At 40.0% G+C, this 18,657-nt stretch overlaps 1 protein-coding gene across 1 annotated transcript in view; it reads right to left on the reverse strand.

The window, feature by feature from the left end:
• LOC139715318 (E3 ubiquitin-protein ligase HECW2-like) overlaps nt 1–18,039 on the reverse strand; it is a 65,349-nt gene extending 47,310 nt beyond the window's left edge. The window contains exon 1 of the mRNA XM_071626895.1: nt 17,660–18,039. Within this exon, the coding sequence (XP_071482996.1) occupies nt 17,660–17,971 (312 nt within the window). The 5' untranslated portion in view covers nt 17,972–18,039. The remainder of the gene's footprint in view (nt 1–17,659) is intronic.
• Between the last annotated feature and the right edge of the window lie 618 nt (nt 18,040–18,657).

Raw genomic sequence — 18,657 nt, forward strand, 5'->3', positions numbered from 1 at the left:
TTATCCTCTTTTTTTTTCTGATGGGGGAGGGAATTGTCGGCAAAACTTGTCAAGTAAGGCTCTACAGTTGACACCACATCTATTCATAGACACGACGTAAAATCCAGGCCGGGACGTTACGCAATGCACTGTAATAGGCAAGATAACATCATGCTACTGTACTGTACCCGCCCTGTGGTGTATACACTTCTGCGACAAAATCCTAACAGTATACAAAATGGAATAGCATTTACATTGTACATGTGTATGAATGTACTCTGTATGTGATGTATGCATGATTATTTCTTCCTCTCTACCTATCTATCCAGCCATCTATTTATCCCTTTAAAGAAATGAAATGTGAAACTATAGTAAGGAGTGATACAATTATGGTAATTATAATTATATGTACATGCATACACACATACATACATACACAGGCCCTACATATATATTATATGCATATTTATTCAGGAAGAAATACACTTGTAGGTCCACAAAAAGAAACAAAAAAAAATACAGTAGCGGTCCCTATCTGTTTGTCAATCTGACATACTGAATTCATTTAGATTTCAACTGTAATAAATTGTATATTATCCTGTTAAGGACGAGTCCCGAGGGGCATGGGTCTATGGGGAAATACGTGTTGTAGCAAAATTAGCCCGTCCTCAACGGGTTTTAAACACACACAAAACACACACACACACACACACACACACACACACACACACACACACACACACAAATCAGAAGACCAAATGTATGGGCCACCGTCTATGCCACAAGACTACTTTTAAGAGCAGCAATGGAAAGAAATTTCAATAACCCCCAAAAAACTAAGACTTTGACAAAAATGTTGCCATTTATTATGGAATTAACTCTCCCATTTTTGAAGCACGCTGCTTGCACACAACATTAACCCATTGAGGACGGTCCCGAGTATACTCAGGTAGGGATCTATGGGAAATACCTTTTGTACTAGTAAAATCAGTCCATCCTCAATGGGTTAAAGACTTTTTGGGATGGTAGGTAGTCCAGAAAAAGTTGATTGACCTCAAGTAAATAAAAAATAAAAAAAAGATCACACAATGCTCATTTTAGTAGCCATAGCAAGTGGCTTGCAAACTGTCAAACATGACAGAGCCAGCATATTCCCAGTCACACTGCCTCCACAAACCAAGCTGAGACCATGGGGGCGTTTCATCAACTAGTTCGTCGGAGGTTTTCACCGACAAATTTGCAATCAGCCAATCAGACGCAAGGATTTCAGTAGCTTTTCAAATTTGTCGGTGAAAACCTCCGACGAACTCGTTGATGAAACACCCCCCAGGGGGGCATTTCATGAAGGATCTTGTCGGATAAAATGTCCGACAAGTCAATTATATCCGACAAGTTCAGAGAAATCAGCCAATCAGACTAAAGTATTTCTCAAAACTTGTCAGATAAAAGAGACTTGTCAGATATTTTATCCGACAAGTTCCATCATGAAATAGTCCCCTGGGGGGCATTTCATGAAGCATTTTTGTCCGACAAGTTGTCGGACAAATTTGCTCTCAGCCAATCAGATGCAAGGATTTCAGTAGTTTTTAACAGTTTGTCGGACGAAATGTCTGACAAAAAGCTTCATGAAATGCCCCCCAGGAGTAAGAGACAGTTGTTTGGGTGAGACACACAATGTATGGTATGCCATAATGACACAGCAACTCATACAATGTAGTACCACACAGAACATAGCATATCTGCCTTCCAACATTGTGCATGTTCATGTTGTGAGAGTTGAAAAGCACTCCGAGCAACCTGCGGCACAGATGCCCAAGATATTTGCAACTATAGAGCTTTGAAATAACTTTGCCAAAACAAAAGGAAAAAATTTAAATGGAGTATATCATAAAGATTGCCTGTCTATCCCTGATGCCAGGGCTGCCAACACTGGAAACTAGTCGAGAGTGAGACTCCCATAGGCCAATGCTATAATTTAGGAGTCAAAATGGGTGAGATCAATAGAAATGCATGCAAATGAAACAAAGTTTTAGAGTGAGAAAGGACAAAAATGCATGTGTCTCACGCTCAATGCGTGAGAGTTGGCAGCCCTGTGATGCTCAAGTAAAAGCTAATCAATAAATTCATTAATTTTTTTTGATAACTTAAGTAAATTTCTGCTACCAAGATCTTTAAAAATGTGCAATCTTCACATGCCCACCCATATAACTTGGTGTAGTCTTTCAAGAGCATAAGCCTTTGCCCAAGCCCCTATGGGCTCACATGGGACAGTTGTGAGCATCACGATTTGCTTTGAAAGGACCGCATCACTTGCGGAGGGAGCACAACCTAGTAAAACCCAATCCCATGTTTACCAGTGTACTGAGCCAGCTCAAATCTTGTCATCAATTTCTCCCCTCAAAAGACATCTTCCGGCTGCAATCAGGACCAGAAGAAGATATTCCTGTCCATATCCCTAAACCCTCCCTACCCCCACCCCCTGACAATCTTACCTCCCCCTTCTCTACCCCTTCCCCAACCCCCCCCCCCCCCCCCCCACCCTGGAGGATACAATTACATCAGCAGGGAAATAGAAAACATCCACTTGGCACCTGGAAGTAGTTAGCAGAGCCTTGAGCACTGTCAAGTAGAGAGAGAGAAAAACAAGAAAGAAAGAAAAGGAGATCAAGACGTTGAACAGAGCCGCGGAAAAAAATGCATTTTTGTGTTGTGTGTGTGTGAGTGTGTGTGTGTGTGTGTGTGTGTGTGTGTGTGTGTGCGCGTGTGTGTGTGTGAGTGTGTGTGCATGTGTTAGAGAGAGAGGAGGAGAGAGAGGGAGAATTAGAAGAAGAATTTGAAGGGTTGTAATCTCTATCATTCCAAACAACTACAAAGCAAGACATTTTTGACTGCATGAAATGTTTGCAAATTGGAGCCGACGGCCTTTTTCACGCCATGAAATTGTTGCGAATTACCACTGGCATTCAATGCATACAGTGTAGACAAGAACTATCACATGCACTTAAATTTCACGAATCCTGGCTCTCAAGAAATTTGAAAAATCAAAACACGCATGAACATTTCTTGGTTTTACAGTATCTCTAAGCAAGAACTTGAGAGATGGAACCTTGGACACATAGAAAGTGTGGAAATTATCGAAGACAATTAATACAACTCCATAATCTAGATTATTCTTGAGTTTACTCATTAAATCAAGGTCATCATGCTCTCTATGGTCGTTTTCACACATACAAAGAGTTCATGATTTGAATCAAGATTCTGGTGATGCATCACTAGAATCATAATCCAAATTACTTATGCACACTATGCACACATAATTCAAATGGTGTATGCACACTGGAAGCATACATAGAGGGTGATTTGAATCGTAATTTAATTTGTAATTGAAATGACGGTCCAGAGGTGTTTTCCAGTGATAAATCTCCAGAATTACAAGGCGAAATAGTCGTGTATACGGATTGACCTCAAAATCGTGTTGTGGGGGTGGAGCTTATGGTGATCTTTCAACCACTACCACACAAAAAACATGCTCCTTACCGCTCAAGAGCAATTGATGGGAACTCGGGAAGAAGCCACCTCTCCTATCCTCGCTTTGAAATTCAAAATCCGCTAAATCTCAGTTGTGTGAACAGATGACAATTCTACTTGTAATTGTAATCCTAATTATAATCCAGCATTGCAATTACTTTTCTTGACCCGTGTGAAAACGGTCTATGCCTCATCAGTCTCCCCGTGTCTCTGTTGGTTGATATCGTGTGCCAACATTACTTCCATGAAGAGGAGTTTATTCACTCAGATTTTTACAGATTTTTTCTTCCCTCCTTTGGCGGATAGGGAGGGGAAAAGCTGATGAGTCAATCAATCTTGAGTAATTTTTTCCTGTTGTATCTGTCCAATTTTTTTCCCCCCACTTGATGTTTCTTGCCGACTTCCACAGGACACACAGAAGACAGGAACACACAATTTGCTGCTATTAAGGAAGAGAACTCTATTTTATGGGATTCTGAAGTTCCCAATAGATGTGTGATAAAATTTCTTCACATACTTTGCTTTGCCAGTTACATTATACAGCAGGTCAAAAATAGATCTTGGTTCATTGGTTTACTCACTGTGCTCATATACGCCTTCATTCTATCTTGCCGCATTTGGGAGAAAACAAATATTACTTAAAGCAATAATGATTTAAGAAGTGATCCATCTTCACACTAGATAAAGAGAAAATTCACTGTTTTTTTTAAAATAAATATGATCTACTTCATGTAAGATTTATGAATGACACTGATATTTTGTCAAAATAAGAATAAATCTAACATTTGTCGTGCATTGAAGACCAACATTGTACCACTGCAGTCAGGAGGGCTGGATCTATCTCTTTCACGATTGGCTGAAAGTTCTAGCTCACTAGCGCTCAAACTTTGTTCTACTGCGATGGGAGTGGGGTGTCCGGATGAGTGGGGAGTGATGAACGGGGAGCACTGAAGGCCTCGCGCTGTCTATCATGGCCTCCGCTCGTCTATTTTGAACCCCTTTTCTCTGAGGTGCGGATTGAGCAATTAACATGCGGGTCGGCCTCTCCGTTTGATGGAGGAATGAATGACTGTCCACGTCGGAGCGTTCTTGCATGGTGAGTTGCAGGTAGCAGGATGACACTCGTAGACCTTCAGAGCCACTTGTTGTAAAACCATACTGGGTTTAAAACTTTGAGAGCTACATACTGTTCTGTCATGTGAGCCCCAACTGTAATAAGCATTGGAGAACATCAATACTGTGTTTACCAAAAAAGAAAATGTTATTTTAAAAATATAATACACAGAGCTTTTCAGAAATATTGCTGTAATAGCCATTATGCTCCACGAACTCAATTTAGCATCACAATAGGGTACTTTGTTAGAATTAATCATTCTTTTTTTGTGTGTACATGTATGTCCACACACAAGAATTAACAGTTTCTACATTGTGTTGCAAAACAGACTAAAAAAATTAGATAATAAACCCTTAATTTTTGGTGTGTGTGAATGGGTCCTACGGGTTTACTACATGGACCCAGGAGGACTCTGCAGGCTGGAGGGTTAATCCTATCCCCGTCGTGACACTAATGCTATGATCACCGACTTGTCAGAGGGGGCTGTTGATGGGCAATCAGTCGAAGGAGGAAGGGGGGGGGGGGAACAAACGGAGGAGGGTGATAGGTAGAAATGGAGGGTAAATCTGAAACATTAATATCTCGGGGAGGAAACTATTGCCATGGCGAATAATATCCCAATTCAGTCGCCAGAGTGAACAATACAGACCAAAAGAGCATTCAAACAATCACAATGCGCCCTCTATAGGCCGTGTTGAAAGATGATTTTAAAGCTGGGAGAAGGGGACAGAGGTTGGTGAGGACAGATGCAATGGCTGACAGGCAGGTCAGCTCTGGGACATGCAAGAGGTGACAGGGAGGGCATCTCCATGCACTAGAGATAAAGACACAACATTCAACAAGAACAGACAAATGAATGAGTCAATCAGTACAAAGGAAAATGCAATAGGAAATGATCGGTCCATATAAAGAAAAGTTATGGTGGTGGTGACTGAAGATTTCTCCTGAAAATCTGTCTAGTTTTTCTTTCTTCAGCTCCCTATTTCCATGTCCATTATGATCATGGGACTCCATTACTTTGAGTACAATGAGTATGTACAACAAAATCAAGTGGATACTTCCCATATCTAGAAAAAAAGGAGAAAAATATTCACGCAATAGCGCCTAAGAGGAAGATATAAAGATAAAACTGATCATGATTAATATTATTTGCACAGTAAGGGACTTATTAAAATAAACTTTGCTTGCTGCAAGAAGCCAATATACATTGATCCTTCTTTGTCATGAAAATAACAAGTGAAATCCATCATCAACAAGGATTATGGAGGTTGGAAGGAAACGGGGGAAATGAATTGAAAATAAGGAAGACTGAAGAAGTAGAAATGTGAGAGAAGAAAAAAATGGGGGAATGGAATCGTAGGTGATGATTGAATATTGTATTGAGGGGGGACAAGGGGCAGTACTATTGGGGGTGGGGGTGGGGAGGGGAGCAGTGTGGAGAGGGGCTCAAGTTAAGAGGATGTTGAGTTGGGGATGTGAATGCATTGCCAAGCAATAGCTGTTGAAAAGTATACCATCAAACAGTACAACATCCTCGGGGGGAGGGGGGGGGGGGGACTGAAGATATATAATGACAGCACTTCAACTAAAAAAGTTGCCTAATTCAAGGGGGAAATTGATAAAATATGAGTAATCAGCCCGGAGGTTTAAAAAAAAAAAAAAGGACAAGTAAAATGAGTGACAATAGAAAGCTGCCTAAAAATGGGGATTTCTCCATCTTATTATCCACAGGAAATGCAGGGGGAGGGGAAGGGGGGAGTTCAAACTATGGAAGGAGGTAAGGGATTGCAGGACACGAGGGCTTATGGGGCACTCTCCTTAGGAACATCACAGGAAGAAATGCAATTAAGTTTGTAGGTATGGGTTGACAGATGGTATTACTTCACTTTAAAGGACACAATGGCATAAGCTTTCTTCTTTTTCTTTTTTTAAAGTCAGTATCACAGCAAGAAATAGCAGAGAGAGAGGAAAAAACATAATACACACAATTTGGGGTTTGGCTTGCACTTTGCAGTCCAATTATAATAATCATCACGGGATATTTCTTAATGGGTGTTTTTGTTTCAGATGTTATGCAGTGATATTTTCTTTATACATGTACATGTAGGTACTACCCTTCACCCAGCAAAGCAAACAAACAAACAAACAAACCAATAAATCTTGCGAAGTGCGGGCACATTGTACAAGAGTACAACACATACATCCCTAGCGTTGCTTTGGGCAATTGTAACTGGGCAAAAAAGAAAGGGGGTAAGCTAGGCAAGAATGAACATCGAAAACATGTCTTCTCAGTAGTGTCGTACAAGAGAGAAGGAAAAAAACAAAGAATAAAGGACAAAAAGAAAGAATATGGGCGGGAATGTCGCTGTTGGAAACCGAGAGCATTTTGTGATGGGATGTGATGTGCGATATTTTGAGGATGCGGATATACTCATCGCGCATGTTAGCAATTAGCTGTGATTAAATCCATCCCTTTGGCACGGCTTTGATCTCGGACCGATGCCAACGTCATCCGCGGAAGAATTGCTTCCGATGTCGTGAGGTATACATGCAAGCAGTGACTAGTTTTCAAGAAGCATTCACACTGTTAAAGGTACAAATTATGGATAGAAGGGAAAGAAAAAAATAAATATGTGAAGTAAGGGGGGGGGGCTTCGGAAAGGGTTGCAGTAGGTAGGAACTGGGGTAAGGTCCAGTAGAGCTGTGTTTGAATAGATGGGCAGTGAGGAAAAAATTAATAACGTAGGACCAACTGTCAACAAAAAAGCTTGAGACATATATTCAATATCTGACTTAGTTCCACGATGACGTGGTGGATGGCACCAATAAATCAGCAAATCAAAAGTAAACAAGATCATCAGTGATAAGAAGTCTCTTAACAGAAAACTAAAGACAAAGACATCATGGCTTATGAGACCAAGTATTTTCTCTGTGGCTGACAGCAAATACATGATGCGTAAATCTAAGGATTGACTGCCATATACTCAAGCTCAATAACTCTTTTTAACAACAACAACAAAAAACAGTCCAAGTAACTTAAGAAATGTTTTCAAAAAGTAGTTTGACAGAGAGATATAAATGATCTATACAGACTTTATTCACAAAGTTTGTCCCAACCTTCATACCCCTTTAAAAAAGACATAGCAAAAAATGTTCCAGCAATGTGCGAAGTATTACAGACATCCGACTACAGAAAATGGGGTCGCAGTATGTCATACAGTAACTTGTTACTATGTCATGTACAAATAAATGTGCCGCACTATACCTGGAAAGTGGCAATAATGAAAATGGAAAAGCGCAAGGTCACCCCTGAAAGCCTCACAAAATACCGCTATCAAATGTTCCCATCTGAAAAATGGTGAGGGATGTTACAATGCAACTGGCAAAATTACAGCTCAAATTGCTTTTTGGTTAAAGCGTTGAACTGAGGAAAAGAGGCACATATACTGTACCAAGGAGTGATGTGGTGTGTCGCAGAATTGCGTTCAAAACATTATGATGTTCTTCAAAAAGGATCTGAGCATAATGACCAAAAAAAAAAAAAAATTAACCTACCTTTAAAAAGTAAACAAACAACAAAGTGTTGTCTTTTGATTCTCATCCTCCTCGCACTTTATCCTTCCGAGAGGCCATCCTCTTGTTGCCCTGATTTACATTTTTTACGTCTAACTTAACATTCTTAAAATCAAACGTACCAAGTCACACGTAAGTGAAAAATGGCAGAATCTGATTGGCTAAAAGTATAGTTGCATTACTTGTGCTTATTCTACAACTCTTCACATGAACCAAGGCCTACACTACTTCAACAAGCAATCACACAGATGTTGTTGCAGATTACGAATGATGAATAATTCTATAAGGAGGAAAAGCAATCACTCTTGAAAATATGTTTTTTTTTCTCTGAATGAGAAACAATTTTGTTCTCCTGCCAAGGATGACTAAGAGACAGAACCAAAGGGAAGACGGGGAGAGAGAGAGAGAGAGAGATATGAGAAAGAGGAAGGACCTATCAGTGAGATGCACAAATGAAGACGAAATAAGGTACTTATAGAAATCATGCGACCTTCTCGATCATCAAACAGATACGGGGTATCCATCCTCGCCTTCTCACCGATAGCGATCTTAAGAACGAAGCACCGGGGGCCAAAATGGAGTTTGAATAATTTCCTCCTCCCTTTCCCCATCACTCCTGGGTGGAAGCCGGGGTGTTAACAGTCACACCAAAGTCGTAACTCTTTCGCTAACACAGTCACCCCTCATTAAAAGTGCGATCTTTCACTTCTCAGCAACTTATACACATCATCCATTAGTCCCTGCTAATCGATCTATATATGTCTGCTAGATTTAAAATCATCATACCTTTGATTGACATCGTTATTGGCTGAGCTTCAAAATTTGTCCGCAAAGGCGAAAGGATTTCAAATGATAATAATAATAATAAGTACAGCATTTGTAATGCGCCTTCGATCTAGTATCCTATTCTGAGGCACAGAGGGACGTAATTATGAAAAGAATAGCATACATCATAGTCATAATTGTACATAAGAAGGTTGAAAAAGAAGAAAGAGATAAGTAGAGATATACACACCAATGAACAATTCGTTGAAAATTCAATCGAAACAAGATGCGAACATATGTGATGATGAGGCGATGAGCACAACAGATCCACATAAATAACTCCAAAGGGTGCAGAGCGCATTTTTTAGGCATTTTCCATCGTCTAAAAACACTTTATTGAATTTTGATTGCCTCTGTAACTTCCACACAGTAGTCCCTCAAAATTCCCACCGCAGTCGGACAGCTAGCGACAGATACCTGTACGCAAGAGAAAAATTTCGGGCGAGGAAAAGCAAAGCCTTTCCTTTTTTTCTCTCAGGCAATTATAATTGCGATTGTCAGTGCAGTTTCATTAGCACTTCCAATTGCACAATTAGCCACTTACACCGGCAAAAAAATGGCCGACGCTGGACAGAATCTCTCGCCGCCGCATTATTGATGCTATACAGCCAGGAGAGAGCGGTAGTGACTTATCAATTACACAGCGAGGCAAACAGCCCAGTATAACTTGCATACATTGATGTCAGATGGGAGATAGGATATTTGGCAAGTAGAGAAAGTAGTTGTGGTGTTTTATGTAGTAGCATCAGCTTCCATTTATTCTGCTTTTTGCAGCACGGTTGCATGTTGGTTTGCAGCACAGTTAATTATGTAGAGGCTGTTCTGTTCTCTTCATTCTCATGAATCATTACGTGCAGGGACCTTCCCATTCCACAGTTAAGTGTTGCAGTGAAGGACACTTTAGAAACATTACTCAGGTAGGAAACAAAAAAAGAAAGAAGAGATAATGGCTATTATCTTGTTCAACGGTCTATCCTCAGTGAAGTTTAGATTGGCAACAGTGCTAGACAAATTATTTGACGGCCTTTGTGAATATCTCTCAATGAGGCAGTATTCTACACAGAGTAAGGCTCACTGTGATCGTCAAGGAAACAGGCCATAAAATGATGAGGAGCTGATTGGTATTGAAGGATGAAGAAGATGATGATGATAATGATCCCAAGGAGGAGCATACTGCTGCTGAATTAATGATAGTAATGTTGTTAACCTGCGGCTTCTGAGAAAGGATAAATTCTCCATAGACCAAATACGTGGCACGCCTTTCCCGAGGTTACGGATGAACATAGTGCCGATGATGGTGATGACCACAATAACAGAGGAGAAAAAAAGGGAAAATTTATTACCATCTATATTCCGAAGTGGGTGATAAGATGACAATAGTCAATAGCAATAACGACACTGACACTTGTGAAATAAGCTTAGTTTGTAAAAATAAAGCAAGGATGAAATGACAGAAAAGCCAATTTGCGTAATGAATAAAATGATGATGATGATGACAATCAGGCATCCCATACATAACATTGATGGAGATGATCACAGCGACCAATGAAATGGCTATGATTAGACGACACCCATAATGAAGATGATGATGGTAATGGTGATGAAAGTACAAAAGAAAGAAATAGAATTTCTTTTGTCAGAAAAATGACCGCCCAAAGTGGCCTTTTTACTTGACGCTAGAATATTTGCATGATGGCATCCCAAAATCTTTCTCTAATTACCATCACAAACATGCAAACATTAATCTACTCCTATTTTATAATAGTCATAACCCTTTCATAGCAAAAAAAAAGAAAGAAAGAAAAGAAATCAATCTGCATTTTGTGCCTGAGAGATACAATCTGTCCAAAAATGGAAGTGTACATGTGCAAAAACTGAAATGCTGTTGGGAAATCATTTTGAGGGTCAGATAAACATATCTATCCAAGAACAGAAATCAAAGCTGTGATTTGAAATCCGTGCCGTAAAATAAGTCTTTCGGATCAGTTTTGGAAAAGAGATGTTATTTTAGGAAATCGAAAGAATATCCAAGAAGCAACAGACTCTTCCTTTTGTACGAGTGTGAAGAAAAGCAAGCGATGAGATACAATTCCCATCATCCTGCGATCATCTCGCAGGGATGTTTTGTAGCGGAAAGAGAGATCACTAAAAAAAAAACGTAGCAGTGATAAAAATGGAAAACGGGGAAAGACCTCCAAGGAAGTACCACACAAGACACGGAAGAAAAGACGTACTATTACGAATTGCCAAAACGGAGAAAAGACCGAAAAGGAGAGGACAGATGAATATCAAAAAACTCACCCTACAGAACACTTTTTTAGTTGTGAAGCCAGGAGTAAAAGTTATGCGGATTGTCTAGATTCATTCAAAGAAATCCCAAGGAATGACGTCCATCTAGATCATGTATGTCCTCATTCCCTGATGGTGGACAGTTGACGTATATCCATCGAGATTTTTTTTGAAAAAACTTTTTCGCTATGCTCGTCTCCGCTTCAAAAGCTTGCAACCAAAGGGGCCCACCATACCCGGGCAAACAGTAACGAAGTTGGCGTTAAAAAAAAACCTCACGACTGCAGACGTGAAAACAATGCTACGGAGTGATGTCGGGGCAAGCGGTCGTCGCATGACAGCGAGGGGTAGCGAGAAAGGAGGAGGAAGAACGGTTTAATGGTTCCGTGCTACACAGCACCGTGACACAATTCGGCATACGAGGTTTGTCACTTCCTTAATCGGACTTCCTCTCTCTCGCCATTCCTCTCCCTATACTCCCCCACCCCCTCTCCTCCCTCCTTCTCCCCCCCCCCCCACCCTCCTTCCCCTCCCCATTTCCAGTACTTTTGAGTGCCAACAGATAGTTAAGGAAAAATAATTAGCTAAGGATCTGGTGGTGTCCGCAGGAAGAACAAACTTTAGAAGTCCCTGGAGAGCTCCTTTGATTCCCTAAGAGTTGTCAGGCTGTGCTTCATTGGCCAGGCTGATACAAATTTGTTGCGACCATGTCAGTTTATCTTTGTGCTTGGTCAAAAGCTATAAACAGTGACTGTTCTAACAGAACAAGCCAATACATTATCAAATTTTATGCAATGCATTTGTGTAAGAGCCAACAGATGTTCGTGTCAGAAGGTTGGATTTTATAATCATTCACTATGATCACTTTCATTCCTCCTCTTCTAATCCTTCTTTCATATTCCTCGACACTGTTGTCTCTTCATCCTTGTTCCTTCTGTCAATCCTGTCCATCCATCTGGATGTCATTTCCATCTTCCTCCCCTCTTCTTCCTCCTCCATCTCATCGTCATCATCTTTTTCTCCTTAATTGCAATCATTTTCTCCTTTTTTGTCACTACGGATCCACTCAACGTGCCACAACAAGTGTCTTCATGCAGTGCAATTCCACAGGATAGCAGTCCACTGCTGCATTAATAGATGATAAGGTTGCCTGTTAAATGTTAAAGTACTTGGCATTTGCATTTTGTTCATCCAGGACCCCCCTCTCCCCCACATCCCCCCCCCCCAAAAAAAAAAAGGAAGAAGAAAGAATGAGCGAGACCGTTTTGTGTCAAGAATGTCTTGAATAAATGAGCAGACACACCGTGATACATGGCGCAAACATCTTAAACGAGTGTTCATTTCTTTACATGTGCATACGCAATGTCCCTTGTGTGTGTTGCACCCTCTACGACACAAGACAGGCAAGGGCACTGCAGAGAGAGGCGCATACACACACACATAAAGAATATCAGGTGTGACCATGAAAGCATCTGTATATGATGTGTGTGTGTGTGTGTTTTTTTCTTTGATTGCCATATCAATCTTGAAATGTTGCTTGAAAGCAGTGCAAATCTTCCAAGTGAGGCTCAACAGGTTTCGCCCTTCTGTAGAGGGAGCTACAAGCATAGACAGATGATCCCTGAAGGTACCGACAGCCAGAAAATACAGTATGGTTTCTGGAAAAGGTGCTTCAGACTGACAAAAGAGCTTATAAAAAAAGATTAAAATCTGTTCAATACAGAGAAATGAAAATTTAGAGGAAAAAGATTTGATCAGTAAAAAGAATAGGTAGCATTCTTGTGCAACTAAGGACTTTTTAGATTGTTGTTACTTGTGAGGAATTCAAACTGGCAACACGGCATCTTTATGACTAACTAAAGATAGCTTGCATTGTGTCATCAGATTCCTTCTCCATTTCAAAATGATATGTTTTGTTTCCTCAAATACAGGTCTCTGTAAAAGAGTAGACTGCAGTTTGTTGTGGGATGACAGTCAACCATGCATATTGCATCCCTCATCCAGCTATGGTGGAAGATGTTTCAAAAATTCTCAGCAAAAACAACAGACGGAAGTTTGCCATGTCCACACTTATACCTATATAACACAGCTGATTAATAATGGTCCCAACAGTAAGGTACAAAAAGAGAGAAAAAACAACAACAACAACATCTGCAAGCCAGCAGACTCATGTCTACTGTTTGCCTACAGCAAACATGTGTCTATGATGCCACTTAATTGCATTCGCACACCTTCTGAATGCCAAAAGACAACGGCGGATGGGTGGCAAAGACATTCGAGTCTACTCTATAATGTCAACAGGCCATCACAAGAACATGAAATGATTCCCAAGGCTCACCTGGAATTTTACTCCTCTCTTGCTGTTGTTGTTGTTGTTGTTGTTGTTGCTGCTGCTGTTGTTGTTGTTTTGATATAATTCTCTTCTTACTTATTTTTTCTTTGCCACAATATAGTTTTGTCACATCTTATTTTTGTTCTTAGCTAGGATGTTCAATAAATTCTGCATACTTTTTCACAAAACTGTGATATCAATCATATATGAAGTTTGACTGATGATGTAATAATGTCACTGTTTCAGAAGTGTCCCGTTTACACATCTATCAAAAGTTTGTTCTGAACTAAAAAAGTTAATGTCATTTGCATATATTTCCACACAAAAAAATTGCAAAAATATAGCAATGATTCTCTCTAATTAGCGGGAGTTATGCAATAGTTGTGCTATCATTTACTCCTGAAATATTCCACACAATAATTGTACAAACCAAAATATATAAGAGTTCGGAAGTGGTGGTACAATTATGAGATTAATATCTCTATTTTCTGAAAATGTGAGATAATAAGAATTTTATGACTTTGGGTTTGTTTGTTTGTTTTTTCTTTCCCAAGTTTTATCAAAATTTTACTTTTCTGTCAAATTTCATCTTTGTGCGGGGGAGGGGGGGGGGCGATGGAAGCTCAACTCAAACACTGAAGACTTGTAATTTCATGCTTGTATCAACAGGACAGTAGGCATGCCTTCTTTGAAATATAAACATCATCTGCAACACAAAACAATGATGCAGGTCATAATCAAAGTACCTGTACATTCGGCATGAATTACATTTCTGCTGTAAAACTTCTTCACTGTAGACATGGTTCTGAATTCATCACAAATAGAAGAGTATGAATCCTGTTTCCATGGTAACTAACTCTGATATATGCTCTTTAACTCCACGACATCCTTCTTTTCCAAGTTGTGCTTTGTATGATGGTAATGCAACTGTACTAACAGTAGAATGGATCCCCCAAGAAGGACAGTGTCAATTCCAGAGAGGCTTATTACTTGGTAAAAATTATTCCTAATCTTTGTTATTACCATCTATATGGCTTTATTACCATCCATACAGCCTATAATGCATGCTTTTACACAAAGAGCCTCACAAAACAAACTGCAAATTAGACAATCCAGGGGGACGATAGTCCCCGGCAATGATATCTGTGTGGCAATTAGAGAAAATATATATATATACATTTTTTTTTTTGGGGGGGGGGATGGGGGGATTGAAGACTTGGAGAAGTTTGGAACCTGTTGTTGTATATCAAAGGAAGGAGAAGATCCAATATGTCATCCTAATGTTTCACTGTTGTCATGGAAATAATTATTAAAGGGAGAAGCACATCTACGTTGGTGTCAGTTATCAAGCGGTACTGCACTGCATGAAACAGAGAAAATATGTCTTCCCTAGTGTTCATCTCCTGAAGATAAAGCCGTCCTCCCGGTTCATCTCATTTCTCTCAAGGCATTCAAAATGTTATTGAGTGTCATCCCAATCATTATGGGCATTGCCTTTGCAGCTTCATGCATATGCATGCAATTATTCAGTGTTTGTTCTAGTAATGCGATGAGTTTTAAGGACACGCAAAAGGTCAGCCAATGCACGACCACCTCAAAGCTGTTTTTGCTCTCCGTGTACAGCAACATGTTCAAATCTGGTTGAGCCAGGCCTGCAGTTCCCCATCCACGCAACATGGTTCGCCAAAATGGGAGAGACATCGCGGGGATTTAGTAAATAGATGCAGAAGATGAAGTGGCTGGGACTAAAACTGATGGATGCCTCAGAGGCATAATTGACAACTGAAGTGCTCGGTGAGAGAAATTGGGAGAGGGAGAAAAAAAAAAGAAGAGACAGACTGAGAAAAAGAGATAGAGGAAGGAAATAGAGGCAGAAAGAGAGAAAAAGATGAAGAAGATATAAAAGAGATAGATACATGGAGAATAGCATGTAGATAGAGTGAAGGAGAAATTGAGGAAGGAGAATATAGATGATAGAGGAGAGAAAGAGATGGAAAAGAAGGACATAGAAGAGATAGTGAGAGATGGAGAATAGATAGATGGAGTGAAGGAGAGATTGAAGAAAGATATAGAGATAATAGAGAGAGAGATGAAGAATAGATAGATGGAGTGAATGAGAGATTGAGGAAAGATATAGAGATAATAGAGAGAGAGATGAAGAATAGATAGATGGAGTGAAGGAGAGATTGAGGAAAGATATAGAGATAATAGAGAGATGAAGAATAGATAGATGGAGTGAAGGAGATATTGAGGAAAGATATAGAGATAATAGAGAGATGAAGAATAGATAGATGGAGTGAAGGAGAGATGATGGAGATATAGATGATAGAGGAGAGAGACAAGGAGAATAGATAGATGGATTAAAAAAGAGATTGCAAAGGAAATATAGATCATAGAGGACGGAAAGATGGAAAAGAAGGACATAGAAGAGATAGTGAGAGATGAAGAATAGACAGATGAAGTGAAGGAGAGATTGAGGAAGGTGATAGAGATGATAGAGGAGAGAGAGAGAGAGAGAGATGGAAAAGAAAGATATGGAAGATAGATGGGTCAAAAGAGAGATTGAGGAAAGAAATATAAATGGCGGAGAAGAGAGATTGAGAAAAATCTATCTGTGTGTCCGTATGTCTGTCAGTCCCTCTGCCCATGCATAGCTTTGTTTGTCCGTCTGGATAGATTGAATGCAGCAATAGGAGTAGGACACATCAGCAACATTTAGGGGGAAAATGGACAATCTGTTAAAAATTTATGAATCTTTAAAATTTCAGTGCTGCAGAATTTGACAAAATTCCATTTTTTATGATAAGTACACACATTCTCTGAACTTGTTACTGACATATTTAGGATAATATAATTCCTCAGCTTTCTGACAGAGGTAAGTTGAGTGTTCTTTTATTATGGTAGAAAAGTGAAATAATGTTGAATTTTATCTCTACTTCTTCATATCATTGTCTATAATATATGTAATGTCACAAATTGATGTAGTCATAACATCCAGCAAATGGCAGCAACAAAACTTTAAAATTCATGAAGTTTGAATGAACTGTCCAATTTTCCTGAAACTTAGCTGATGTGCTCTACTAATTTTGCTGCATTCTCCCAATTCACATATGTATTTGGGTTTCATTCTCCTTGAAAAGCCAGGGAAACCACACAAACAAGAGCTGCTTGTGACTCAGCGACGAATCCTGTTTTCATAACATGCTTTCCTTTCTTGTAATGCACCTCCTTATCCACTCCTCCCTAATAAAAACGTCATCTTCATTCGAATGTTGACATGTTTCATACATCTCTTTGGTAAAAAAAGAGGTCAAACCACACTGATCAGCTTGTACAAGAAAATCAGGTGAAAAAAAAGAAGATTTGTGGTTGGATAGAGGGAGGAGGTGATATTAACATTTTGTTTGTATACTACAGCCACCGGTAACAACATCCTTACCCTAATCCTCTCCTTTTCACCCTAAAGCTCACCCTACCCTTCAACCGATATCTCTTTTCCTCCCACACGCACCAATTTCTTCTACACTGAAAAACAAAACCTTTGCCAAAGAACAGTATCATGTTTCATCTTGTGCCTGTGCGGAGAAAGATTCAGCAAGCCACACCCATTTTTACCGTTTTACCTTTCCCCACAAAGGTATACCGTATTTTTTTCTCCCATCAGATTCCCTGATCTCTTCCTGCTACAACCATTCCTGGAATGGTACACCCATATCAGGGCAACGAATTATCTGCATACTAAACCAAACATAAATTCTACCCACACACATAACCCTAACCCTAATCCCAATCCTCACATTAAACTAAACCTCAAACCCTATCACAACCCTAACCCTAAGTCCTGAGAGAAAATAAGATCAGAGCAATTTGTCACAAGGGCAAATACCGTGTCACTGACATTCCTACCACTAAACACTCCATCCATCACCATGGCAACAGATACTGCATGGCAATGATGAAAAAAAAAACAACAACAACAAAACAAAACTTCCTCCATGTTTACAATGCATTTCCTTTACCTGGCCCTGCCAAACAGGCATGACGGTATTCTCTGCTATTGTGGTGCGCTGTTGTTGCTGTTGTTGTTGCTGCTGCTGGTTGTGATTATGATGATGATGGTGATGGTGGTGGTGGTGGTCGTTGGTCCTCGGCTGTTCCTTGCCCGGCCGGCGCGTCTGGATGCTGAATTTGACGTACGGGTGCGGGTTGAAGATGATCCCCTTCTTAAGGCCCTCAGCCTTCAAGCCTGCATGCACGCAAACACGGAAAAAACGTGGGACAGAATCTTTGATGAGATCACGATAAAAGAGACAAAGATGAGATGGAAACATCTTAGATATGACGCCAAAAACAAGAACCTACACATATACACGAGTTCCTGTGAAGAAGAACCGTGTGATAGAGAAGGGGTGATAATCAATATAAACAATCATAGGGACAGAGAGAAAAGAGACAAAAAAAGGAGGAAAGTGAGAGAGTATATCGCTCTTCTTTCTGCTTGCAAACTATTGCACGGATAAGAACATTTCTGACAACGTACATGTTGACACTGAGCTGGAATATGAACTATCAGCCTCATCATTAAACATATTGTTAATCCATTCCTTACTACACCTTGAAAAACCTTCATCCTAGACTCTGCAAATGGCCCAGCACACATTTCAAAAGGCAATGTTTACCCCTTTCTGTGCCACAGACTTTGGACAATGTGTACAACACTGTGATGTTTTCTGTGCCACAGACTTTGGACAATGTGTACAACACTGTGATGTTTTCTGTGCCACAGACTCTGGACAATGTGTACAACACTGTGATGTTTTCTGTGCCACAGACTCTGGACAATGTGTACAACACTGTGATGTTTTCTCTGCCACAGACTCTGGACAATGTGTACAGCACTGTGATGTTTTCTCTGCCACAGACTCTGGACAATGTGTACAGCACTGTGATGTTTTCTCTGCCACAGACTCTGGACAATGTGTACAACACTGTGATGTTTTCTGTGCCACAGACTCTG

Source organism: Diadema antillarum, unplaced genomic scaffold, assembly GCF_040938485.1.
Source record: "Diadema antillarum isolate AM-2024a unplaced genomic scaffold, OU_Dant_1.0 scf00000046, whole genome shotgun sequence".
Lineage (NCBI taxonomy): Eukaryota > Metazoa > Echinodermata > Echinoidea > Diadematoida > Diadematidae > Diadema > Diadema antillarum.